The sequence below is a fragment of the Lepidochelys olivacea genome (genome assembly GCF_965140295.1).
Source record: "Lepidochelys olivacea isolate rLepOli2 genome assembly, chromosome: 2".
Lineage (NCBI taxonomy): Eukaryota > Metazoa > Chordata > Testudines > Cheloniidae > Lepidochelys > Lepidochelys olivacea.
The window spans coordinates 40,106,588-40,134,425 of record NC_140412.1 but is presented as its reverse complement, the minus strand read 5'-3'; the positions used below and the strand labels follow the sequence as shown (position 1 = coordinate 40,134,425).

The 27,838-nt window shown below is 38.9% G+C and overlaps 1 protein-coding gene across 1 annotated transcript in view; it reads left to right on the top strand.

The window, feature by feature from the left end:
- The window catches only part of VPS13B (vacuolar protein sorting 13 homolog B), a 928,263-nt gene that overhangs the window by 603,109 nt on the left and 297,316 nt on the right, over positions 1-27,838 (top strand). The window contains exons 29-30 of the mRNA XM_084621078.1: positions 1,924-2,332; positions 7,913-8,030. Of these exons, the coding sequence (XP_084477204.1) occupies positions 1,924-2,332; positions 7,913-8,030 (527 nt within the window). The remainder of the gene's footprint in view (positions 1-1,923; positions 2,333-7,912; positions 8,031-27,838) is intronic.

The window sequence follows — 27,838 nt, the reverse complement described above, 5'->3', positions numbered from 1 at the left end:
GTGACACTTCTCAGTAAAAAGCAGGTTGCATTCACACTGCAGTGCGTAGCTACACAGAGCAGGGAAAGGCTCTGGCAGGAGGGAGGCAGCAGGAAAAGGTTCTGACAGTGGGACAGTACACTGCTAAAAATAGCAGTATAGAGATGGGAGGCACTGCTTGGGCATGTGGAAAGCCACGTAGGGTACATACCTTAAGGTTCTGGTGTGTCCTTACTCACCTAAGCAGTGCTTCACCATCCACACTGAAATTTATACCTGTGCTGGGAGGACATGCAATATTTGTACTCTGCATGCCGCCATAAGTGTAATCGTAGCCTAAGAGTGCTTTCAGGCAGTTTTGCTTAGTACGCTTCTGAAGTGTATTAAGCCAATATGCACAAAGATACTCTTAGTGTGCCGTACAAATGTCCACGAGGGAAGTTAGAACAGAGTAACTAGTGTGGGCTTTTTCCTGATGTAGACAAGCCTTATGTATTCAGTCTCTAATATTCACAGAAATTAAAAATTTTAAAAATTAATAAAAATACAATCATTGTATGATTGTATTTTTTGAAGTTAATGGGAGTAGACACCTGAGCAGGTTACAGCACGGACCCTTTATCTTTAGTGGTATGACAGATTATATGAAATATTTCTGTGTTAGTGGAAGTTCTGTTCCATTTGATTTATTTTCTGTCATGAATATGTCCATCATTCTTTTACTTATTCTAGTTGTTCAAATTTGTTCTAATAAGAGTGAAAGCTAACTTACTAATTGGTTACAATTCACTTAATCATATGATCTTTCAGCTTCTCAGCATTACAAATACTAATTACATTTATGTAAGAAGTTAGTGCTTACATTTATAAAAATTTTAAATACATTAATTATTGATTCTGAATAAATAAAATCTGAAAATGTTGAAAGAAGCATCTACTGTGTTTAAAAAATGCAGTTGCTATACTTATGCTTGAGTGATTAAACACTATTATCATAATGATATATAATATTATGTCAAAACCAATTTGATTTTATTTGCTTTCCTTTATTGTTAAAATTATTTAATTTGTTTTATTAGTTTATTTTAAAATTCTCAACTTTTGCAGTAGCTCACTCAAGGTCAATTTTCAGTCAGAAATGAATGTTTAATCTAGATACTGGAGGAGATTTTTCAAAGGTACAGATGTCAGGAGCCTAATACACTCTGACAGCCAATGGGAGTTAGGCATCTAACTTCCAAATGTGCCTTAGAAAATCTTTCCCTCTGTGTAAAGAAATCTTGCAAATTTCTGAAGAATAATGTAATAAATTTTGAAAGGTTTTTTTTAGTATTGAGATGAATTATTTAGTGTATAGGGTGTGGTAGTTAGTTTTACGGGTGTTCTGCAGAAGAAATTTGAAGTATAAAGTTTTCTTGCCATCGCTGGTACAGAGTGATGGTTGGGCCCACAGAGGGAATGAAAGCGATAATAAACTCTCTAAAATGAAGAACGGGTAATGGAATATAGATAATTCTAATCTTATGCACAATTTTTTAATAAATATTTTTTGGTAAATTTTGACTTTCTGAAGTGCAAGAAATATTTTGGGTAGTATTTGAGGGATATTAAGCTACCAGGCTGTGTTCAATGGTTTATGTACAGCACAGATGAACAGAAAAAAATGAATGTTTAGTGTCACTAAAATATTCAGCAGTTCCAGCTTACATTGAGCTGTGCTGTGGTAACGTTTGGTCATACTGTGAGGTAGATGGCCCTTCTAAAAATTTAAATAAGCCTTTTCTTTTGTTGTTTGGAGAAAGTAAGAAGCCCCTGCCCTCCACCCCCTCCCAAAAAACCCCTGAAAAGATGAGCTAGTAAAGAAATAATATTGTTCTCTGTTTAAGATGTTTAACCTGTTCTCTTTACTGCAGTTTTAATTATTGTTTCTTTTTCCTGGAACAGACAACTGCAAAACTTTTAGATGGCTCACACCAACAACATGGATTTCTCTCTCTCACTTATACAAAGGCTGTAACAAAAAATGTCCGGCACAAGTTGATATCAAGAAACGAACGAAGAACTTTCCATAAGTTATCTGAAGGTCTCAATGATGGGTCTCCTCATTTTCTTCATGAGATCCTTCTTTCTGCTCAGGCATTTGATGTTGTCCTATGTTTCCCTTTGCTTAATGCAATTGCAAGTATATTTCAAGCAAGGCTGCCAAGGAATCAAAAAGAGAAAAGCAAATCACCTGGCCAACCTATGAGGACTCACACTCTAACATCTCGGAACTTACCTCTGATTTATATCAACACAGGTGTAATCAGAGTCTTCTTTCCCCAAACTGAGGAAATTCAACATGATACAGGAGGTACTATGTACTGTATGAATTTATTTATTATGTGAAACATTTACTTCCTCCACGCTCTTTGGTGAGGGTTAAACGTCACAAGATGAAACAGATCTTTTAAGCAAGTTTCTTTGCACTCTAGACAGGTGAATTATAGGGAAATCTAGTCCCTTTGACCAAAAGGTTTTATCTCAATTATCTCACTGCTGCTTGTGATAATGGCATATTTAGCAATGTTCCTGGGGCTCTCATACTGTAAGACACAGAGATGGAAAATAAAATTAATATGATACACACTAGATTTCTTAAGAGTATAGAAACAGTTACTTTGGAGGTCTACCTTTGTCTATCCATAGCGTTTGAGCTGTGAATGTCATTGTTAAAGGAGTTGGTCAGGAGTTGCATGGAGAGAACTTAAGCCCTGAGTCTGCAATTAGATCTGCAAGAGTTGACTCTTGTGCCAGCACAGACCCCCTTTGAGGCCAGTGGATGTCCATGCTGGTACAAAGTATCCACCTAGGTCAGATGGATCCATTTGCAGGAATAGGACCTTATGGTAGGGAACTACTGAAAACCCTCAGGGCTTACATACACAAACATTCAGTTTGTAGCAAGCTAGAGTGTGAATCTATCCCAGAATTAGCCTGTTGCAGACTAACTGTCTGTGTGGACCCTGCTGATAGCATGAATAGTTTGTTAATGTGCCTTGATTTAGTCCCATTTCAAAGGGGACTAGATCAAAAATCATTAACAAATTGTTAATGCACATGAGCGGGGTCCACAGTCAGTCAATCTATGGCAGGCTAATGCGAAGTAGATTCACAGCTCAGCTTGCCACAAACTAAATGTTCAAGTTAGACAAGCCCTCAGACAGCTGGGCAGATGGATGGGTACTTAGAAAGATGGAGGGTGTAAAAGCCTTGTGCTCAGTTAAACCATTACTCCAAGTCTCTGCATTAAGTGGCTTGATGCCCACCACAAAATATATTTATTATGTTTATACTCAGGCTTTTAATTCTTGCATCTACACAGAAAGACATTAACGTTAAAAGTACACCTACAGACAGCTAGAGACTATATAGTTACAGTTATAGTTAAGTACTGTACTCCCACTGTCAACTACCATTCTGAGAAAGGAACAAAATGTATTACTGATATAATGCTATGTTTACATAAGGCATATAGGTATGGTTTGTTGCTATTATCAGCAAATAATACACAATCTAAACCCATGAGGGTAGAGTTTAAATTTTCGCATAACCTAACAACAAGAGGTGCAGACAGAGTGAGTTTAGTTGGATTATTTTTTTGCCAACATCCTCTACAATTTTCCAACTGGGAATGGCAGAAATACAGTCAGATAAAATTAGAATGGCTTTGTTGGCAAGGAAGAGTTATCGTTCTGCTGGGAAGGGAGTCTGAGGCATGCTGTCAAGGAAATTTTTTAAAGAATATGTTTTTGCAACATCTGTAGCTTTGCACTTCATTAAAATTACATTTATAAAAAATGCTCTGGCTGGCTTAAAGAAAGAAAGACTGACCTTGTGCTATCCACGTTTTCAAGGAATTACAAATAGCAGAACTGCTGAGGGTAAGCTTGAATGGAGGTTGTAAACACACATGCATGTATAAAGAATGGCCGAAAGAGTTAAAACTTTATTAAAATAAAAACAGAACAAACTGACCCCCAAAACTAGAATTTCTGGAGTTTCATGAAAATGTGAAGGTCAGTGCCAGACCCTTTCTGTCTCTTTCTTCTTTCACCCCAACCCTTTCTAAACTCAGGTACTTCTGAATGAGGACATTGAGGTCTCCTTGCCCCTGAAGTCTAGAGACTGTAACAAAGGCCAAGGCTTGAATATGACCAGCTGTTATTTTTAAATTAACAATGGCTCTTTAAATATTAGGATTTGAACTGCTTTTGAAGGCCTCTGTAGAATATAGTCCATCTGCAAGAGGTGTTCATATATTAGTTTGAGATCATTGCAGTATACCAAAAAAAGTTGTTGTTTCAATATGACAATTTAAATTAATATGCTACATGGTACTATATTGGGCATATTTTCTCTAAATATTTCATAAGTTAACTATTAAAATATGATTGATCTTTCCTTTGCCATCAGTTAGGACATCTATTAGTCACAGGCCTGTGTAACCACTGATGCCTGTTTTCTTTTTAAAAATTCAGTGTAACTTTTCTTTTCTTCAGCACAAAATGTTCAAAGTGTCATTTTCTTTGATAGTTATTTCAGTAGCACAACCAGATTAGAGGTGTTTTCTAGCAAGTCTCATGCTGGACTTGGTGATCCCCAAAGATGACATGCTGTAATATTGCACTTTTCATGTTGATCATAATTTTTTTCTCACTCCTCTATATCTAAGGATATCATTACACTGAAACAAATGTTGTACAAGACAGTCTCTTTAATACCAGGAAAGTTAAAGGTGTTACAAAAATGAATGTTGATGTTATATACTGTATTATAAATACTTACTGTCTATGGCCCTGAACCTGAAAACATGGCACAGCTTAACACTCATAGTAGTCCCACTGAATTCAGTAGGACTACTTACATTAATGAAGTTAATGTACATGTGTATGACTCTGCATTCTGGAGCCTACATAAATTATATAAAAAAGTTTTATTTAATTGTGCCGTTATTCTTGAGGGTTAAATCTCTTTTTTAACATTAAATACCAAAAAGCATGAAAAGCTTCACCAAGTGCAAGCATGGTGCTAAACAAAGAATTTAGCTCTTGAGGCTGTGTAACAGCTGGATTACATAAACATTTAAGAATTGCTGCTAAAATATCTGTTTAAAAAATCCTAAAACATAACAATTGCAGTAAGGCACCTTACTTTATGTACTGTAACTTCTGTTTTCTACTTTTGCAGTATGTTTATTGTCATCTAATTTAACAAAAGAGCAAAATGAGTTTTTATGTACTCATGAAATATAGTTTAATACATCTAACAGACCATGTAAAGAATGAAACTAATTATTTAAAAAAACCTCATTTGAAGGATACAAAAGTACAAGTACGTAGCTTTCCCACGTATTAGTCAAGTGAGTACTTTGCCAGTGAGCCACAGGTGTGCAGCACTAGGGGTAGATGAAAACAAAAGTGAATGTGAGGGGCCTTATGACATATATATCTATAATAAATTTGTCCCAGGGTGCATTCATTGTGTAATATATACATTCTTACTCAGAACTTTAGAAATACATAAACAGGCAACCATGGTTTTATTCATTATAGTTTCCACATAGAAGTTTTCCCCTGAAAAGTTGAGGAGAGTATGTGTGGCAGAATATGAGTTAAGAGGTGTATTCTCCATCAGTAAATCAGGACATAAATCACCTCTACCCCCAACACAGACGCATCAAAATATTGATTAGTATGGTACTCTCTATATATGTTAAAGATTTAATTTGTTAAACCAGGTGACATTGCATTACTCTTTGATACATTTTGTGCTCGGTAAGCTGCAAGTGTTGGATGTACTCATGGTACTGAATACGTTTACACACTTTCTTTTACCAAAATCCAAACCCTTGTTTAAAAAAAAAAAAGACGACGACGACTTTCTCAAGTGCTACTTTTTTTTTGCCTACCCTTGCTCACAAATAGTGTCATGTTTTACAGCATAAGTGTGGTGGTGACCCGAGTAATATTGAAACTACTGAGTAGGGTTCTATTTATTGCACTGTAATAAATGATTAAAGTGACAAATACTGGAAACAAGAGACCCAGAACCACTTTTGTTCGGTATTCTAAAATCCTTAGCATAAAAAGGATTTGGGTGAGAAAGAGAGAAAATGCAATACTTAGCATGGGGATCTGCCACCCAAAACCTTTAAAATAATATTAAAACACATTTAATATCCTTCCCTCTTTCCCCCACAGACATTTTAAAGCACATTATGTTAATTCAACACCAGCAGTAGGTAGTTTAAGTCTAATATTTAGGCTTAGTAAAATAAAAATCAAAACTATTTGGTTTTGGTTAAAAGTTATTGGCAGAAAAAGTTTTCAGCGGGCATTTAAAAATTTCCCCTTCAGTGCTTGCAACCAAAACAACTGAGCATCATTTTGCTCAGATTAAGGACTGAAGGATCTGGGCTCTGATTTTTGGGTAGACAGGTTTCCTGCAAGCAAATCATTTGTACTATCACTCAGTGGTTTACTTTGCAGCATTTTGCATTATGTCGTTTTTTCTGTATTACCAAGAATTCTATGATCCCTGAGATCTGTTCACAAAAGTTATATTTCCAGACTACAGAGCAGGGCCTCAGAATGTGGCTGTCTGATTCACCAAGAAATGAATTGGTCTGTAGAAGCCATTCAAAAATAAAAAAGCTGAGGACTGACTAGTTCTTTCCACATCAAGCAATGAATTATTTTGTAAAGTACTTCAACTCTCTTCTGTGGCTGAACATTTACTTACAGAACAAGATATCTGAAGTATCTTACTGGGTGGCCACAGATGGTGAAATGGGCTGGGTTTAAGTACTTCCATATTAAGTGGGTTGATATGTGTAATGTATGTAATATGTATAATACTGAAGATGGAGTGGGAAACTCTATGAGCATGCTCAGTCATATACTTTAGATATTACTGGCGGTTTCCCAATTGCCATAAAATCCTTCAAAGTAGGAGTGCTGCAAAATACCTAATGCAAGTCTTTGTGGCTGTTGAAATAGAACACAATTTTTTTTTTCAGTGACGATGCAAGAGAGCTATGGAACTTCAGTGTACTATGAGCAATAGAATCTAATTTTTTTCTCAGAAGAGCTCTGGTTTTATGTCTAATTCAGCATTCATTTAAAGTAAACATTTTCTTCATCTGGCTAAAATATAAAACCTAATTTAGACAAAGTAAAAAGTAGAGGTTTTTCATTATAGCAGTTGAGAATGCCACAAAAGAGACTTCTTCACAGATACATATCACATCTTTTTATTTTTTCACAGTGTGTAGGGTATTATATACTGTGCTGAATATATACTGCACACCACTGAGCCCAATCTTGCTATCTTTGTGTTTATCATGTTTGTTGCAATCAGTAAGGTGTGCTCCATGGATAACTGGTGAAAGATCTGCTATTGTGTGGTGAGATTGTAAAATCTTGCATTCTTTGATTCATACCTTCCAAAGGAGCCCACAACATAACGCTGAGTAATATTTTAACATTTTAGATATGTATATGCTTCAGTAGGCTGTACATGGGGAAGCAGCTGTAGAATACGAAAATCTGTTGGAATCAATATCCTTTTGAGAAGGTATTTTTAAAATATGATAGCTCAAGGTAGAGCAAGAGGTCACAGATTATGATTTAAGTGCAAGACAGAACTCTACGGGGAAACCTGGCACCAAGTAACAGCCTTCTCTGTTGTATATCATCACAGTAGTGCTATTGACTGCAATGGGGTTATTTGCGCAAGTAGTAACTCTTGTGCATAATTTTTTGCTGGATTGAATCCTTAGTACGTACTCTGATTCAGAGATTCTTAATGAACAATATTTTATATATGTCTGCCATGTACCTCTGTGCACACACCCACTTATAAAACAGATGCATGTTTTCTCTCTCCTTAGCTGAAGCTAATCAGGCAATAAAAGAAGACACTTTGATTCTCAAGATTGGCTCTGTCTCTATGGCTCCCCAGGCTGACAACCCTCTTAGCAGAGCTGTACTCAGAAAAGATATTTACCAGTAAGCATTTTTCTTATATCTAAACTCACAAATATTTCATTTGTAGGGGAAGTTAATTGATCAATAAAACTTGGTCCATGCAGCCTGTAAAAGTACTTTTGATATTCAAAACCAGGTATTTTTTATTTTCTTCACTTGCAGGCTTTTAAATCAATTCAGACATATCAAGTATTTCTGTGAAGTGTTGATGCATAACAGAATTTAAATGTCAAGTCATTATGAAAGTAAAGATCACAGATGAAAGCATTTTAAGAGACTTGGTTTTATGTAGCGAAAACTCAGATCACCTAAGAAGAGGGACTGTTTGTAACTAGCATAGCTCTTAATAGCAGTGTAGTGTGAAAGTGATAGATATTCACAATGTAAATGGTAAACACACATTCAAAATTCAGGACTGTTGATGTCATGTGGATCAAAGCTGTAAAGGAGAGCAAATTCTAAAGAGACATTTCACAGTAAACACATTTTCTGCAAAAATGTCATGCTCTGGATTGTGTCATTGAGTATGTGCAAACCTCACTAATTATATGTAGGCAGCAAAACTGGCAAACATATGTAATCAACATGATAAAAAATAATGTATGATATTTAGTAGAGTTGGCTCTGATGCCAGACATGAAAGTATGGTTGCAAATAATACCAGGTGAGAAAAGTTACAGAAATACAGATGAACAAGTGTCTTATACTTCCTGTTGGTCTGTTTCTCAGATGTGGCAATATTTTTGTTTGAAAAGTGCTTCATACTGCACTTCAGCATAAGTTACAAACATGAAAATCCTTTCCCAGCAGTAAAACATTTACTGCTTAGAAAATGACAGCAATTTTACTTTGTCAAGTGTAGGAACTTTTAGGATGGCAGGAGACCATGAAATTTCTCCAGCTCCTTGTCTCTTCTGTTCATCGAGAAATTATAAGGCAGTCTTTTTTTCTCCAAATACTTGTCAAATTTCCATTTGAAAATATTTGAATTATTATATTTGCTCATATGTTTGTCACTAGTAGCTTATTCCTTATATTAAATGGGCTGTGACTATTATCACATTAGGATCCCTTCTGTGAAAGTTCTTTGTGTCCTGTTGCCAGTGACTGCTTTCAATGAGGAGGTCTGAACCAGTTCCCACTCTCTCACAAATGTACTGGCTTCTGTCTCCGTGGTTCCTCCGATCTCACAATCCCCCCCCCCCCCCCAAATTAGTTTGTGAGGAGCAGAACCAAAACTACATCCTACTGTCCTTCCCTTCCTCTGTTCCTGTCCTATCCTATCTAAAAACTATTTTAAAAAATTCCCCTAGCATAAATTTGAACCTGCAAGATCTAGTTTCAATAATGTAATCTCCAGTGCTGTCTCTTACAGTGGGCATGTGGCACTCCTTACATAGACATTAAAGACTAAATGGGCAAGATTTTTAGCTGGTGTAAATTGTCATAACTCCACTGAAGTCAGTGAAGCTATACCAATTTATACTAGCTGAGAATCTGGTCCAGTGCTCTTGCATCTGTAGGTGCAGTACATCACATTTCCAGAACTAGTTCAGTCCAATGATTAGGGTCCTGAAGCTTTCCTTTAAGTTGGTGGTTTATAATGCACTAGACCAATGGTCCTTTTCATTTGTGGACCTCTGAAAAATTTTGAATGGAGGTGCGGACCACTTTGAAAATCTTAGACATAATCTGCAGATCTGCAAGGGTCTGCAGACCACAGGTTGAAAACCACTGTTCTATGTTAACGGGAACTTTTCACATACTCCTTAGACATAGTCTGTAGATCCCCAGAGGTTTGAAGACCACAGGTTGAAAACCACTGCACTAGACTAGCTTTTGGCAACATATATTTGGTTCTCTCAGTTCTACGACTTAGAGTGTTGTTTTTGTTTTGTGCTGCTAAGTTTTTAGATATTTTTTTAAATATGTTTTTTCTAACAAGCAAGTAATTAAAAAGCCCAGATACAATACAACAGACTAAGGGAATTTGAGGTAAAATTGGGTAGGACGGAGAGAAGTGTTGGATCACAAACATCCTCTAGCTATCTGACTGTCACTGATTAAATCATTGACCCTATACGCAGTGTCACACTTCTCAGTGCAGTAATGTTCTCCTCAGCAACATCTGCAGTCTCCAGCAGTTTTCCCATATCTGCTTCATTCACTCTCAATCTTATTTCACAACATAGGTGAAAGGCATATCTTTTCTCTCTTAATTATGCAATTATATTATTGACAACAATTTTTAAAAATCTTTTGGGGCATAATTTTCATAAAGGAAATGACGGACAACAAGGGATGAATCACTTGATGACTGCCTGTTCTGTTCATTCCCGCTGGGGCATTTGGCATTGGCCACTGTCGGAAGACAGGATAGTAGCCTAGATGGACCTTTGATCTGACCCAGTATGGCCGTACTTATATTCTTAAGGACACTTGGCAAAATTATAGCATGAGATTCCAATCCTGCTTTTCTTTAAAAAATGTTTTGAACTGTTGAGGCAAGCCATAGCAAATTTCACGCTATCAAAATAAATGAAGTAATTTTTAACATCAAAAGTTTTAGAATGCCAGCTTTGTGGCACAGTGGTAAATTTTCTGCATTTCTAATTCGAAGTTCAGGATTCAGTCTGTGTTCCTATGCATGACATAGATTTGGGAGCATTGTGGCGAGGATATACTCAGTCTTCATTCAACAGTAGCAGGGGCTAGAATTCAGAAGGGAGCTCATTTCAAAACTCTTGTTAGAAAGGAGGATAATACAAAGACTTTGTATAATTAGGGCATGGGTGGAAGCTAGAAAAGAATAAAAGTAAGGCATTTATGATTATGTTGGTTCAGCTTCAGCCCTCTGCTGCTCAGAGACTAGATTTCATTACCTGACCAGGATTCTCACAATCTGGAAGGGCCACAGCCTATGGGGAATAGTGTTAGATGACAACTGTGTGTAACTGGGGAATCCAAATGTTAGTCAGGGGTTGTCAAAAAGCAAATGAAAACAACAACCTCATAAAACTTAACACACACGTTTTGTTTGAAAATGGATAATAAATATCATTTTCAACATATGTAACGTAGTGTCCATTATAGAACATTTAAAAATATAAAAAGTCTGTTGAGTACTGGAGATTTATCTGCTGCAGAATCTTAATAATCCCAACATGGCTTCTTCCCCCTCTTTCCATCCTTCCCCCGCTTCAATTTATTACTACTGTTTTTAATAGAATGTAAGAAAATAAATCATTGTCTGAACCACTGTCTTTACAGTGTTATGGGAGTGCGGACACACAGCCTTTTAATTTGTGGTCTCACTTTGGTTTAAACAGTCTTCTGTTTAGGTCTGTGCTGCAACCACATGGAATTAGTGTCATTTTTTGTAGTGTTCCTCATGAAGAAGAATTTTCTCCTCACATTTAGAAACTCTCCTTATTGGAAAAGAGCTTTCTTGTTTAACTTGGAGAGAAAACTAAATTCAAAAAAGCGATCATGGAGAAGCAACTCACCCTGAAAGTTTGGATGCAAACATCTCCCCACGTGAATACTGGCATTTAGCAAGCAACATAATTAACAAGATGACTCTATTTTTATTTTACCATATAAAACAGAGATCCCAAATTAATGATTTCCTCTCAAAATATTTTATCTTTAATATACTTACATTGCAGAAATGTAGGGTTTAATTTCTTTTAAACCAATTAATGAGATACAACAAATAGGATAAATTTGCCATAACACCAAAAAGCAGACTCTTTAAAATAGGTATTATTATACAATTTGCTGCCTCCAAAAGGGGGGCAATGCCTGCTTTTCCTCTGAGATACATGTGTGTGAGAGGATGGGGGGGTTGTTTGTTTTTTAAGATTTCTTATGAATTTCTGGTGTCTGCATTCCAGCTCATAAAGTTTTGCCCTTTAAGAAAATGGCCACCATCTCCCATTACTGTCAATGGGACTGAAGCTACAGGGTGCTCTAAGCTGGACAGCATGGCATAACCTTTATAGATGTCAGAAGAAATGAGGGAGAATGTATATAGGCAATAAATTGGGGGGGACAGGACTGGGAGTGAGAATGTGAGTGCAACCGCTGCCTATCCCATATATAGAGAACAATAAACAGAGATAGAATGGCAACTCCCTACACCTTTAGGGAATAGGACAGGGTAAGTTGAGATCCCTCCAATCAGTGAACAGGAAGGCCATATATTTGTGCATGTATTAAAGATTTAATTTTGACCTGTCTGATAACACAGTTTAGAGTGGGAGACTTTTCCCTGAAGATGAAGGGAATCTAAGACTGTTGAAAAACGATGTGATTTATTTATTTTTTAAAGACCACATCATTTACTGGTGTCTGACTCATAATTTTTAAATTCATGGAATTAGCAACACTGACTTGATCTTGTTACTCAGACTCTGTGGTGAGTTTAGGATATGTTTCAAAATATTAGTATGTAATACTTTATGTTGGAATTTATTAAATACAAAATTGTGGGTGGTGATTATGACTACTACAAAAAGCAAAAACAAACATGGAAAATGCTTTAGATCTACTTCACAATTACTTGTCATATGGAGACTGATTTATTGAGAGAGCCTTTCTTATTGGGACCTTCCCCTCTGAGACCAACCAAGAGCACCAGTACTAGAGGATCCCCCTCCTCTGCCAAATAGGCTAGGGGAAGCAGGGAAGGAGTTCTTGGGATGAAACCAGCTCTCAGGAGCAGCAGGAATTTTCCTCACTCCCTTGTTCCTATTTACTCACCTTCTTCTTCAAGAGATGTCCCTGTGGATGCTCCACTTCAGGTCAAGGTGCGTCCCAGCGCCTTTGATCGGAGGTTTCTACAGCAGTACCCCTACGGGCTGTGCACGCACTGTACCTGCCTCTCGAGCTGTCAGTGTTCTAATAGCGCGCGCACTGCCCGGGCTCCTGGGTTCCTTCTCTACCGTCCCTGGCTAGAGACGGAGTTCAGCAGGGCTCTTTGACATTAGCTAGTTAGTTTGTTTCTCAGTTTAGTTAAATAGTTTCAGTCATTAGAGTTATTACTTAGATAAGTTATATTAACTGTTACATTTATTTCTTTAAAAAAAGAAAAAAAAACCTCCGCGGTTTCGGACATGCCTGTCTCCCCAGACTGCAAGAGATGCGTCTCCTGTAAGGATGCCATCCCCATCTTGGACGGGCAGTCACAGTGCATACGCTGTTTAGGGGAGTCTCATGTACCCCAAAAATGCGTCCACTGTGACAAATTGAAAGCGTGGACCCGCAAGGACAGGGAGTTCAGGCTTAAAATGCTGCCCCCAGAAAACTCCCTCAGACCTGCGTCTGACCCTGGCCAGCAAACCTCTGTGACACCCTCCAGAGGCAAAGCAAAAGCAAAAAAACGGCCAGCTTCCTCTCCCCTCATGAGCCATTTCTCAGGGAAAAAGTTAAAACCGGCTCTCCGATCTCTGATAACTCCAGCTCCATGGCTCAGCACCTTCAACGAGGCTCAGGGCTTCCAGTTGCCCATCTCTTTCAGTTCTCCTTCGGCCACCTCTGTTACTACGGTGCCAAGAGCTGCCATGGTCCCAACGGTACAAGCGGCAGCTGCGGCAACGTCCTTTAATCTTGCGGCTCCGCTTTTCCAGCTGCCGCTCTCAGCACCGACCCCCCTGAGCTCTCCAGCCTCCTTTGCTGTGCCTACCTCAGGGGCTCCTACTCCGCGGAGCCAGCTTTTGCCCCTGGGACACCCTTCAGTGCACCAGCAGCTGCCCCAGCAGACTCTGCCTCTGCCTCTACCAGCTACACCAGCACTGACTCCTGCTCAGTTAGCTCCACCGCAGTTTCTACAGCCAGAGGAATTAAGGGTGTCCCATGCTCCTGACTCTCCTCTTCTTGGCATCAGTCTCTCACCGAGACCTTTAGCACCCTACCTTCAGTACTCCCCTACTACTTCAAGCCCCTCCAATAAGGTGTGGGAGGATGAGGAAGAGGAATACGATGAACAGATGATTTCCTCTCAATACTCTCCCCAGATTCAGTTACCTGCAACTGGGAGACACATTACAGCACGATCGCCATATCTTCATGGCTATCCACACTGGTATGGAAATCCCTGGAAGGGACCACCTATGCCTCCCCCAGGGCAATGGCCACACTGGGGTTCATGGACCTACACCACACCACACTCGGGTGTTCCGTAGGCTCCCCGGAGGAAAGCTGTCAGCCCCTCCCCACTGATGGTTTACACTGAAACTCAGATAAGAAACCCTTCCTCTGTAACATGGGCCATGGGTCACTTGCTGGAGGATTCTCTGCTCCTTGAAGTCTTTAAACCACAATTTGAGGACTTCAATAGCTCAGACATAGGTAAGAGGTTTTTCGCAGGAGTGGGTGGGTGAAATTCTGTGGCCTGCATTGTGCAGGAGGTCAGACTAGATGATCATAATGGTCCCTTCTGACCTTAGTATCTATGAATCTAAGACCTGAAGTGGCTGCCACGCCTGCAGAGGACACTGCACCACACACCTCCCCTACAGCCATAACACCACAAGACGCCACGATGTCCCCCCCCATCACCTCCCACTTCCGATGAGCTCACTCACTTTCAAGAGTTGTTTAAAAGAGAAGCAGAGGAGCTCAAGATTACCCTGGAGGAGGTACCTGAAACACACCATGAGCTTATGGACATCCTGCAAGCTACGACCTCCTCCAAAATAGCCCTACCAATTAATGGGGACATTATGGAACCTGCTAAAACTATTTTTCAGATCCCTGCCATAATAACCCTCACTAACAAGAGATTGTACCGCAAATATTTTGTCCCATCTAAGGATTCTGAGTTCCTATTTTACGCACCCCTCACCTAATTCGCTAGTGATCGACGTGGCCAATCAGAAAAACAAATATCAACACTTCCGGTCCACTCTATCGGACAAAGATAACAAGAGACTGGACTCTTTTGGCCGCAAAGTGGATTCTTCTTCCACTTTGCAATTTAGAGTAGTGAACTATGCGCTCTTAGCAAAATATGACCACAAAAATTATGCTAAGGTAATGCAACTTATTGGTGATGTGTTGGAGGATAAACGACAACAGTTTAAAGCAGTGGTGTCCAAGGGCCAGTTCATATCCCGGACACTCTTCAAACAACCCTTGATGCTGCGGACGCAGCTGCCAGATCCACAGCCATGACCATCGTCATGCAGCGGACCTCATGGATTACTTCTTCCTTCTTTCTGAAGGAGATACAGAATACGGTTGAAGATCTCCCCTTCGATAGAGACAAGCTCTTTGCCTCTACGACCAATGAGGTCCTTCACTCCATGAAGGACTCCCGGGCCCCACTCCGATCCTTAGGCATCCAAACACCTGCCTCAAAGAAGAGACAATATCGATATCAGCCATACCAACAACCGTGTTACCATACCTTTGCAAACATGCACCTTTAAGACAATATGATACACAACAACAACAGTGATATACATCTAAGAATCAACGATGTTGCCCCCCACAAGCAATGGCGACCCACCGTCCTCACCCAAATAAACAAATCTGAAGTCTTGGTTGAAGGTATAGAAAACCTCTCACCCTCTCCAGCACAACTCCAATCAACCATTTTTGGGACATCGTTTGCATCCATTCCTGGCCAACTGGCAAACCATCACTATGGACAGATGGGTCCTGGAAATTATCAGATTGAATTATGCCATCCCCTTCCTCTCCTTACCTCCCTCCCACCCACCCTCCCACCCCATCCCTCTTCAGGGACCCCTCTCACGAACAATTGCTCTGTCAGGAGGTACAACATCTCATACATCTTGGAGCAATAGAGGAGGTACCCCCTCAAGACAGAGGGAAAGGGTTTTACTCCCACTACTTCTTGACAGAAAAGAAAAATGGCAGTTGGTGCCCCATCCTCGATCTTCGACGGTTGAACAAGTTTGTCAAGAAACAGCAATTCTGAATGGTTATTCTCCCAACGATAATTCCGATGCTGGAGCAAGGAGATTGGTTTTCAACCCTCAACCTCCAAGACGCATATTTCCATGTCTCTGTCCACCCTGCCCATCAACATTTCCTCAGGTTTGCTGTGGCAGAGCAACACTACCAATACAAAGTCCTCCCATTTGGCCTCTCCACCGCACCACGTGTCTTCTCCAAGGTGCTAGCAGTTGTAATAGCACATCTCAGGAAAAAAGGAATCCTCAGATTTCCTTACATGGATGATTGTCTCCTCAAGTCTCCCACTCAGTTAAAAGCAAACCACGCAACTCTTGCAACCCTTCACTGCTTCCGCATGTTGGGCCTTCAAATAAACAAAAACAAATCTACCTTACAACCTACCCAACAAATCGACTTCATCGGCACTCACCTCGATTCCACCACCAGTCTTGCATCTCTCCCACAGGACAGATTCCACACAATGAGCATCCTTATTGCCCAGATACATGCCAGCCCACAGACTACAGTCCAAGACTCCCTATAGCTCTTAGGACATATGGCTGCTTGCACATTTGTGGTCGCAAACGCTCGCCTGTACATGCAATGCCTTCGGGGTTGGCTAGCCACAGTATACAAACCAAACAAGCACAGGCTAAACAGATTCCAAACTATGCCCCAGAAAGTCATGGACTCACTTCTCTGGTGGACCTCTCCCATCAACCTCTGCACCAGGATTCCCTTCCGACAAGATCCGTCTTCAATTACCATCACCAGAGATGCATCCCTCACAGGATGGGGAGCACACATCAGCCATCTCACCACTCAGGGTCTCTGGGCCACTTCATAAAGCAAGCTTCACATAAATTTGCTAGAGCTCCACGCCATATGCAATACCTGCCTCCATTTCCTTCCCATCATCCAAAATCACCAAATTCGAATCATGACCGACAATATAGCATGCATGTTTTATGTCAACAGACAGAGGGGAGCCCGATCACACTTCCTCTGGACAGAGGCGGTAAAACTTTGGAACTGTTGCCTTCAACACAACATCCATATCTCCGTCTCATACCTGCCAGGTTCTCAGAATACCACTGCAGATGAGCTCAGCCGATCGTTCCCCATACAGCACGAGTGGGAACTCAACAACACCATTCTTTCCAACATTTTCCAGACCTGGGGTTATCCCCAACTGGATCTATTTGACACAGCAACACCAGTTGAAACCCAGCATAAAAGAGAACAGCAATTGAGAATCTCCCATTATTTTTTATTATTATTCATTATAATGTTGGCAGAACTGAACTTCTCTACAAAATGCACTGTACCATGTCAGTTTATCTGCTGGCATGTCCGGGGAGGGGAACCATAGCTCTGTCTATTTCCTCTCCTACATATCCTGCCTCTATCTGCTTATGGTAGAGAAATATCAGATATACAGTGCCCTGCTTCCCCCAGCACCAACTTCCAGGTAGTGTGTACTGGGGAATGGGCTTAGCTATTTTTGCATAATCACATGGGATCAGGACCCATTCCAGTTCTAAATCAGAACTGTACTAGGTGCTGCACAAACACATACAAAGACCTTACCATTGAAGAAACTGTGACCCAGTCCTAGAATGAGTAGATTAAAACAATGTGTTGTGCATGTAAATATTTCATATTGCTCCATTAAATGTCTTGTCAAGTCTAGGAAAGAAAGAGTGACCAGGAGCATGGAGAGTACAGACTCTTTGAAGGCAACTGTGAAAAGGCCTAGCATTTAAGGTGCCAAAGATCTCCAGTGAGACTATGAAGTAACTGGAAGTTTAGTGCACTCATCACATCTAGGGGATCATTGGGTCCGTAGTTGGTCAATAGGGAATTCCCCATCATTTTCAAGATCTAAGCTTCTCATTCATATCGTATGCTAATCCTTAAAAGTCCAGATTCATGTGTTCCGTGGTCACTTCCAAATGCAGATCTTTCACAAAACAAAGCAATCCTAAGCCAGTTTCAATTTGTGAATGTAATATGGAATTCTTAAAGGAAAAAATTACATATAAAGTTTTAATAGTTGGGAATAGCTCCATATTACTTGATAGTTTTGCTGAAAATCTTTCATCAACACAGTTTGTCTTCTTTTGTAAATGCAATACACCATTCATTGTCATTTTTTTCATTATCTGTTCTCCCCTCTTTCCCATTTTTTCAAGTATCAAACATTTAATAAAACAATAATGCTTAGTTGTTAGATTAAATATCTCCTATACCTTTTGTTTTAAGGAGCTTTGTTTAAAATGTATATGCAATAGTCATGTAGTAATCAGAATTGATTAATGAAAATTCTTTAATTAAAAAAAGAAATACTATTTAACTTTCATGTGTTTGCGCCGATAGCACTGGAGTAAAGGAGGGAAAGAGAGATAAATGGGTTTCTGACAGAAAGTAAATATGTTGCCAAAACGCTGGATGGAAATCTGTTCTCTCTTTCAAATGTGGTTTGGAAAACGAAATGCATTTCTAATGTTTTCCAACAAGCACACAATTTTCTAAGCATGTAGTCATCAGCCGTATTATCTGGCTCAGTTTTGATACTACTATGGGCTACATTTATGTCATAAAATCATACCTGTTGATGAGCAATTTGCAGAACACTCTCTCTTCTGACCATAATATGAGCAATAGTGTACCCTTGTAGCCTTTTATTTATCATTTTTTTGTAAGACCAAGTAACACAGCTGAAATCATTTTTCTGATTTAAAAGTTTGATATCCAAATATCTGAATGTAACTTAAGAAGTGCAATTGAGACACATAGTTCTTGCTTTAGTGGTTGATTATTTTATAAAAACTTTCACCTTATTTTCCTTTGAGCTCTAAAGTTTGGAATATTTAAATAAAAGTTTTTGTAAGTGAACAAAGAATTTACCAAGCTCTAAAGAAGGATAAAGAAACAAGCTGTTACACTACTGCTGGATGAACGTTGAAATGCAATCATTTAAAAATATATACAAAAAGGATTCTTGGTGGAAACAATATCAAGTCAGTAAAAAATTCACAGCTTTTACCACAAGATACTAGGAAAATGAAGTTTTTAAATAAAATCTAGGTATGTCATTTTGTTTAGCTCTCTACTGCAGAGGTTAGGTTAGTGTCTTTTAAAAAATCATATAGGTAAAAGATATGTACAAAACCTAATCTTATTAAATATATTTTCAATATTTTGTTAGGAAATATTTGATTTATAGCCTACAAGAAATTAAAACATGAGAGAAAGAGATTTGCTCTTTATTTTCTTCCCATTTTATAGTCTTAAATTGCTAAAGTGGTTGTTTTGTACTCTTTAATTAGCGTCCTTTGTTAGTAGAATTTCAGATTTTTACACAGTAATTTTTCTCTTAAAATATTTTAAAGAAATTTCACTATAAATTTTAATTCACAGTTGCAATAGCACAAGTTCTAATTTATTTGCAAAGCCTTGATTGATTTTTAAGATATTTAAATCAAATAAGTTATTTAAATTATCTTGATTTCAATCATTCCACTCTGTTATACCACTTGAATTTATGCTTGTTTATAAATATCTTTTATGGAAATCCTTCTTGTTCTTAGTTTCTAGAAAGATTCATGATTATTCCCTCTACAGCTGTTATGTAAAGAAAAGTTGCCCTGCTCTTTTAGAGTCTTACAGTGTCTCATAGATTCATAGCTATTAAGGTCAGAAGGGACCATTATGATCATCTAGTCTGACTTCCTGCACAATGCAGGCCACAGAATCTCACCCACCCACTCCTGCGATAAACTTCCCACCTATGTCTGAGCTATTGAAGTCCTCAAATCATGGTTTAAAGACTTCAAGGAGAAGAGAATCCTCCAGCAAGTGACCCATGCCCCATGCTACAGAGGAAGGCAAAAAACCTCCAGGGCCTCTTCCAATCTGCCGTGGAGGAAAATTCCTTCCCAACCCCAAATATGGCAATCAGTTGAACTCTGAGCATATGGGCAAGACTCACCAGCCAGATACCCAAGAAAGAATTCTCTGTAGTAACTCAGATCCCACCCCATCTTCATTTTCTATACTAATTAGAGTGGCTCAAGATGTCTGTCTCAGCCATTGTACCAGTAAAACATTCAAATATTTTGATAGCATTACATGGAAACTCCATTCCTAATTAGCACTGGCACTTCTGAGGTCATTGTAAAAGTTATTAATTTGAAAACATCAGTGGAAATTAATTGTAAAATTACAGCTAAACACTGCCCATTTTATTTTGGATATCTAGCTTGTTAGTTTCCAATACCAAAAGCTATCCAAACCTACAAAACGAATTTCACTAAACTTAAATTGTATATTTCACTTTTATTTTGGACTTTGCGTTTTTAATTATGAAGTTGATTGGAGAATACAATACCATTTGTTTAATTGAACTAAATGTAATAGAATAAATCTCCCCTCCTCACGTTATGGCTGGTAGAAATAAAAAAAAATTCAGAAAGGATAATACTTCAATCATTTTCTGTCTCCTACTTGACCCCAAACACTTGCTTCAAAACTGCGAGTACCCTCTCCACAAATCATTTTTCCTCTGAGTGGATTGAATTTTATTTGCAAATACTTGCTGAGTGTCAAGTATCAGAGAGGTAGCTGTGATAGTCTGCATCTGTAAAAACGGCAGAGTCCAGTGGCACCTTATAGACTAACAGACGTATTGGAGCATAAGCTTTTGTGGGTGAATACCCAAATTTTAAATTTTCACTTGCAAATATTCATGTATAGTAAATTTTATATTTGCTTCATGTGCATATTCCAATCCTGGAACAAAAACATTATATGACTTAGTAATCATTGCTGCTCACAAGGAAGCCACGTTAAACAAAACTTATGACTTTCTTTCAAATAATTTTCAGTTAATGGACAGTCTCCAATCAGAGATAAGGTTAAATTTGTCAGTTATGTTATTTGTTACAAATTGTTTGCTCAGCTCTCCTAGTAACTCTCCATCTAAGAATGTTTTTTATAAAACAACTGAAAAAATTTAAAAGGACCTTACCCTTTTAAAAAAAAAAAAGAGCTTCAATAATGTATTGTTGCTTTATTGTCTTTGAATCTCAAATTGCTTTTTTTAAACTCTCCTAGTTTCCAATTTACATTTTATCTGCCATAGTTTGTTCCTGTCTTTTGACTTCACTTGGTCAGGATTTCTGTTTTCTGAAAGATAAGCCTTTTCTGAGCCTCTGATAGTGTGGTTGATGTGATTAGGCCCTATGATGGTGTCCCTGAATAGATATGTGGACACAGTTGGCAACGGGCTTTGTTGCAAGGATAGGTTCCTGGGTTAGTGGTTCTGGTGTGTGGTTGGTGGTGTGTAATTGCTTCAGGTTGGGGGGCTGTCTGTAAGCAAGGACTGGCCTGTCTCCTAAGATCTGTGAGAGTGATGGGTCGTCCTTCAGGATAGGTTGTAGATCCTTGATGATGCGTTGGAGAACTTTTAGTTGGGGGCTGAAGGTGATGTCTAGTGGCGTACTGTTATTTTCTTTGTTGGCCCTGTCCTGTAGTAGGTGACTTCTGGGTACTCTTCTGACTCTGTCAATCTGTTTCTTCACTTCCGCAGGTGGGTATTGTAGTTGTAAGAATGCTTGATAGAGATCTTGTAGGTGTTTGTCTCTGTCTGAGGGGTTGGAGCAAATGTGGTTGTATCGTAGAGCTTGGCTGAAGACAATGGATCATGTGGTGTGGTCTGGGTGAAAGCTGGAGGCATGTAGGTAGGAATAGCGGTCAGTAGGTTTCTCGTATAGGGTGATGTTTATGTGATCATCGCTTATTAAGCACTGTAGTGTCCAGGAAATGGGTCTCTTGTGTGGACTGGTCCAGGCTGAGGTTGATGGTGGGATGGGAATTGTTGAAATCATGGTGGAATTCCTCAAGGGCTTCTTTTCCATGGGTCCAGATGATGAAGATCTGGCATCATCTCAGGCATTGGCACCCTGTCAGCAGGATTGTCTGGCTATGTAGACTCCCTCCTCAGGCCCTATGCTACCAGCACTCCCAGCTATCTTCGAGACTCCACTGACTTAATTATAGTGTGTCATGAGTATTTGCTGGCCTAGATATAGCTTCTTGAACTAACATTTGTGAGTTATTTAGGAATAAATCAGGAGTAGTCTCTCAACTTGTATGGTCTAGGACCAGCTATTCAAAGAAGCAGTTGTTAAAGGTGGCTAAAAATTGCTCCTCTAAACCTTGTAGGCTACTGAGGTGACCTATTTTTTCTAGATTTAGTTGCTGAAAAATTGGTTTATTTGGATTCTTCAAAATTAAATTTTCCATTGAATGAAACATTGCCTATTGAAGTGAAAGCAAATTACTGATGAGTTTGATTATACTGCAATTCAGACAACTTTGTCATAGCATTTTTGAAAAATACTCTAGTGTAATTTATAGTAAAATGGCATAATAAAGTCTGATATTGCTTAATCATATTTTACAGCATAATACATTGATTACAGTGCTGACTCTCATTTCTGTTATTGTTAAGTAAAGGTTACCACCATTTGATTGACAGTTTGTAATATTAAAGGTCAGACATAAATCACCAAAAGCACAGCAATTGTAAATGAAGGTTTCTGTAAGATACTTGCCTTTCTGTATAGTGCTTATGTACTGCCATTTATATTATATTCTATAAAAAGGTCTCACACCTGCCGGTGTTCTTACCTACCATGTGTTCTCTAAAGCCTACACAAAATCGGCAGGCTGACTTTAGAGTTTCCTTCCTTTTATGATTTTTATTTATGCTTATAATACTATTTTAACGCAGTTATTTTGTATTTGATATATGGCATATATAAAACTTGATACACGCATTTCATATAACTTCATATAAGTTGCTGCAGTGGGAGGGGGAAACAGGATTTGTTTTCTGTGTACAGTGTCTGAGATGTAGTTTAACATAATTAAATTTCTATTTCCTGACCAAAAAACTACAATTTTATTATAGTGAACCTAATTATAGTGAACCCAATTAAAATAAAATCAAAGAATCATTAGGTTAGTTTTAATTTGTTTAAAATTTTCATGTTCTGACATTATCATTTTACATACTGAAATACTTAGTACTTTAAACTTTTGCCTTGATATATATTAACTCTTAGCACAATAAATACAAATAAATATACTTGTCCTTAGTGTACTTTACTGAGGCAACAGATTTAGTCCTTTTTTTGTCTTCCTCTCACTAGCAGGAATAATGCCTCCTTCCCAGCAGCCAGGTGCATCAAACTATTTGCAAACCTTAACTCTGATGCGAGCCCTACCTCCCTTCTCAAAATATACTGTGTGTTCCATGCCATATCTTCTTGGCTTATCTCCTGATTCAACATGCTGTTTAGTAGAGTCACTGCAGATATCAGAGGGGCTCCTGAGTAGACTTTCAACTCCCATTGAAAGTCAGTCCTCTGCCCACTTGAGTGGTATCTGGTGGTGGTTGGGCGAACGTATGCTATCTTTGAGCTCCTATGGCCTGGCTCCCAGGCCACTGGGGGACGAGACCTGCTCCACATGAATCCAGGGAGGGTACTGGGCCACAGAGCTTCCAGGTTGCCTTTAATGGTGCCTTCTCTCATAAGAACATCCATACTAGGTCTGACCAAAGGTCCATCTAGCCCAGTATCCTATCTTCCAACAGTGGCCAATGCCAGGTGCTTCAGAGGGAATGAAGAGAATAGGTAATCAAGTTATCCATCCCCTGTCAGCCATTCCCAGCTTCTGGCAAACAGAGGCTAGGGACACCATCCCTGCCCATCCTGGCTAATAGACATTGATGGACCTATACTCCATGAACTTATCTAGTTCTTTTTTGAACCCTGTTATAGTCTTAGCCTTCACAACATCCTCTGGCAAAGAGTTACACAGGTTGACTGTGCGTTGTGTGAAAAAACACTTCCTTTTGTTTGTTTTAAACCTGCTGCCTATTAATTTCATTTGGTGACTCCTAGTTCTTGTGTTATGAGAAATAGTAAATAATACTTGCTTATTTACTTTCTCCACCCCAGTCATGATTTTATAGACTATCATATCCCCCCTTAATTGTCTCTATTCCAAGCTGAAAAGTCCCGGTCTCTCCTGGCCCCCATGGTTGTTTAAGTCCTATTGATTTAAGATGAGATTTTCAAAGGCACATAACTTTCCTTAGGCTTCTTTGAAAATCCCATCCTCAGCCCCTAGCTCAGTTTATTGTCCTTTCCCACCTCCCTCACCAAACAACCATTCTCCCAACCACACAATACACGTCATAGAGTCTGGAATTACTGATTTCATGTGGCTCCTGGGGCTTAAAGGAATCCGCTGCTGCTGATGCAAGAGGGCTGCAGGGACGTGCCTCAAAGTCTTAGCAATAGAAGGAGTGGACATAAGGGAAGGTTGGCTAGGCCATCCTCCAGTGACTTGGTATGCTGGCAGAGGCAGCAAGGACTCTCCTTTGTGTGGAGGATACTAGCACCTTCTTAAAGGGCTACTTCCCCTGACAAATTCCATGAAGAGCACCAACCCAGATGGTTGCTCCAGAGGAGGGAATTTGCTGGGCTACATGGCTTCCAAAGTCGTGGCTTTGCTGAATTCTGTAGCTGCTGCTACCACTATTGTTAAGTTGCAGTATTTTGGAACATTACTGTAGAGTACTGTAATACTTGATAACAGAGGGCTGCATTAGTTGGACTAGGGGAAATAACTTATTTTTAAGAGTTTAAATAGAGCAGTACCATTATGGAAGTTACTTGTATTTAATAAATGCCAGTTGGGGGAACAGTTTACTTTCCATAAAATATTTTGCTGTTTGTCTGTCCTCTTGTTTCTTATAGTTGATTTTAAAGATATGTGCTTGAACACTTATTTAAAGGATCCTTTGCTGTCATATATAGTTAAAATTGACATCCAAAGGTCTTGATTGTGGTAAGTAATTTACTCTAAAATAATTCAGAAAAGGTTTTTAAAAGCTTACTGTTACATTTTTTATATTAACTGTGAGTAAATATAATTTACATCATATTTGGTTTCAACAAATGTTTTGTTTGCTGAAAAGAATTTTCCAGAAATATTTAAAGCAGGCTTTTTTTCTTTTGTAGTATTTTTAATTATAACAGGATCTTAAGTTGAATATAATATGAGTGCTATGCTTCTGTTTCTGGGAGACCCATACCCCATTTGTAATGAGACATTTGTTAACTTCTGTATACAGCCTGTGGTTCATTCCATAAATATTTGTGGGTTCTCTGATGTCCCTCACATGGTTTTATCTATGACAAATTTATACCACAGTTCTTGAAGTGATTTGTGAATGGTTGGATTTTTGTTTTTTATTTGGGGGGTGAGGGGTTTGCATAAAATAGTTTGCTAAAATCTTTCTGTTCTATGTACAACATTTTTGTAAGCATTTCTATTTTCAGTTTTATGGACATTCAGCTGAATGAAAATAATCACATTTAATTCTATGTTCATATAGAATTTGATTCTATTGAGAAACTTGCATAGACAGCCATATATTGATTTAGTCAAGAGAAGGAGTTTGAACAAATTACTATTATTATTTGAGCAACATTCAAAGCTGTAGTAGCAAAAGTGCTCAACAATTTAGCATGGGGTTTTTATGTGACTGGGGCACCTAACTCGCACGGACTTTCAGTTGGAGTTGAGCTGCTATCTCCTGTAAGTGCTTTTGAAAATCCTACACTTAATATTCTTCTAATGTTTCAGGTCTTATTCTTCACACTGGTATCTTATCTCATTGCACTATTGATCAAGTTGATTATACAGTACTAGGGTATTGATTAAGTTAACATGCAGTATTTTTGCTGCATTTTAGGGACCATTTAAACTTTGTTTACAGGCAGAACTCTAACCCAATTACAACTTCTAAAAACATTTCATGTACTTTCTGACTGGGCTGTCAGTTGTCAGTGAGTTTTCTGTTAAGAGTACAATGGATGATACTCTTATTAATTACTGGCAGCTTCTGTTAGAGGATGGAAAAATACTGAGATAGTAGCTAGCATCATTATTGACCTATTTGGTTTGCTATAGTCTGATGTCCTCATGACTTCCAGTGGCATGGCAGCTTGGATTAAATGGCAAAATGCATTACAACTCTGAAGGTGACATTGAACAGAACATTGCAGGAATATAGATATGTACAGATGCAAACAGTCCTTGAAGGCTACAGAGAGGACAGTTCTTAGTTGACAATGATATCCAAATTTACTTAAACCAGGGGCTAATATTATTTTTAAATGTATTTGTTATCGGCTTTATTTTTCACATGGCAAAGAAAAGCCCAGGGCTTAGAAGTCTGAGGGAAGAGTCAGCTCAGAGGAAAAGCTAAGATTTTTCAATTTTCCATCATATAAGTATATAATGATTATCCAGGAGAAATTCAAAAGTAGCTTTGTCATCATTTATCTATAGGTTTGACTATCCTAAAAGAAATTTTGATTTTCCACAGACATTGTTCAGAGCTCTCAGCTTAATTATTTAATACCTGGTATGTTATGTAAACACGTGCGTCATTAAAAAAAACACTTTTTTAAAAATCCAGAGGTCATACCATGTTCAAAATGCAACTGATCAGAATTCTATAGATTTATGTTTATTCAACTGTGCTCAGAAGAGTCTGCTTTAAATAAATACAGCAGACAGAATTAATTGTGAAGTGTTCATGTGTGTGTATTTGTGTGTGTATATATATTGTGATGGGGCAAGGCCAGATGGCTATAGAAAAGTAGTGGGAGATAGATATATTAGCTCCAGGCTAAACAAATCCCTGGTACCAGGATAAGTTAAATGGCAGCTACTCCAGGTCAATTAAGACACCTTGGGCCAATTAAGAACTTGCCAGAAGACAGGGAGAATGCTAGGTTGATTGGGACACCTGAAGCCAATCAGGGGCTGGCTGAAACTAGTTAAAAGCCTCCCAGTTAGTCAGATGGGTGCGGATGTCAGGAGTTGTGGGAGGAAGTTGTTCTGTTGGAGAAACTGAGCAGTACACACCATATCAGGCACAAAGAAGGAGGCCCTGAGATAAGGGTGAAGTGGAGCTTGAGGAAGTGGGGGCTGCTGTGGGGAAGTAGCCCAGGGAATTGTACGTGTCATGTTTCTAAAAGGTCAGCTACCATAGCTGATACTATTAGGGTTCCTGGGCTGGAGCCCGGAGTAGAGGGTGAGCCCGGGCTTCCTCTTTGCCCCCACCCCCCCTCCCCCCGATTAATCACTGAGACTGGGAGACAACAGAGACTGTGCAAGGGAGGATAACTGCTCCTCACCTCCCTCGCTGGCTTATGATGAAAATGGCTCAGTAGACTGTGACCCTTGTCTCTCTAGAGAGAGAAGGGTTATGTGGAGGGTCACAGTGAGCCTCTGAGGCTAGCTAAATCCGCCAGGAAACGCGGGACCCACAGAGACAAGGACAGAGCTTTGTCACAATATATATATTCTTTGATTGCTCTCTGCACTATTTTACTTCTGACAGAAATGCAGGACACCCAACTGCCTTTATAACCACCACAATTTCTATATATTGGGAGTTTGACAGAGCCTGTTTAGACACATGAAAATATAATCCATAATCCTAAAGGTCACTGTTGTCATGCAAGTGGGTATTCTAGCAAGTGTGGATTGGTTTTATCTGGCAATAAGTGCAACTGCAACTTACTTAAATCCAGTATTTGAAAACATCTTTGGCAGGCTTTTCATACATACTGTATAATAGCATTTAACTGATTTAGTGTGAAGGCTTTGTATTTAAATTTGGCATTCACAAAAGCAATGGTGTATTCTGAGGCTTCCTGTGGCAGGATGTAGATTTCTAAGAATATGTTGCCTCTTGCTGCCAAAAACTACCTCAACAACAGTGTTCAAAAGGTCTGTGAGTCCTA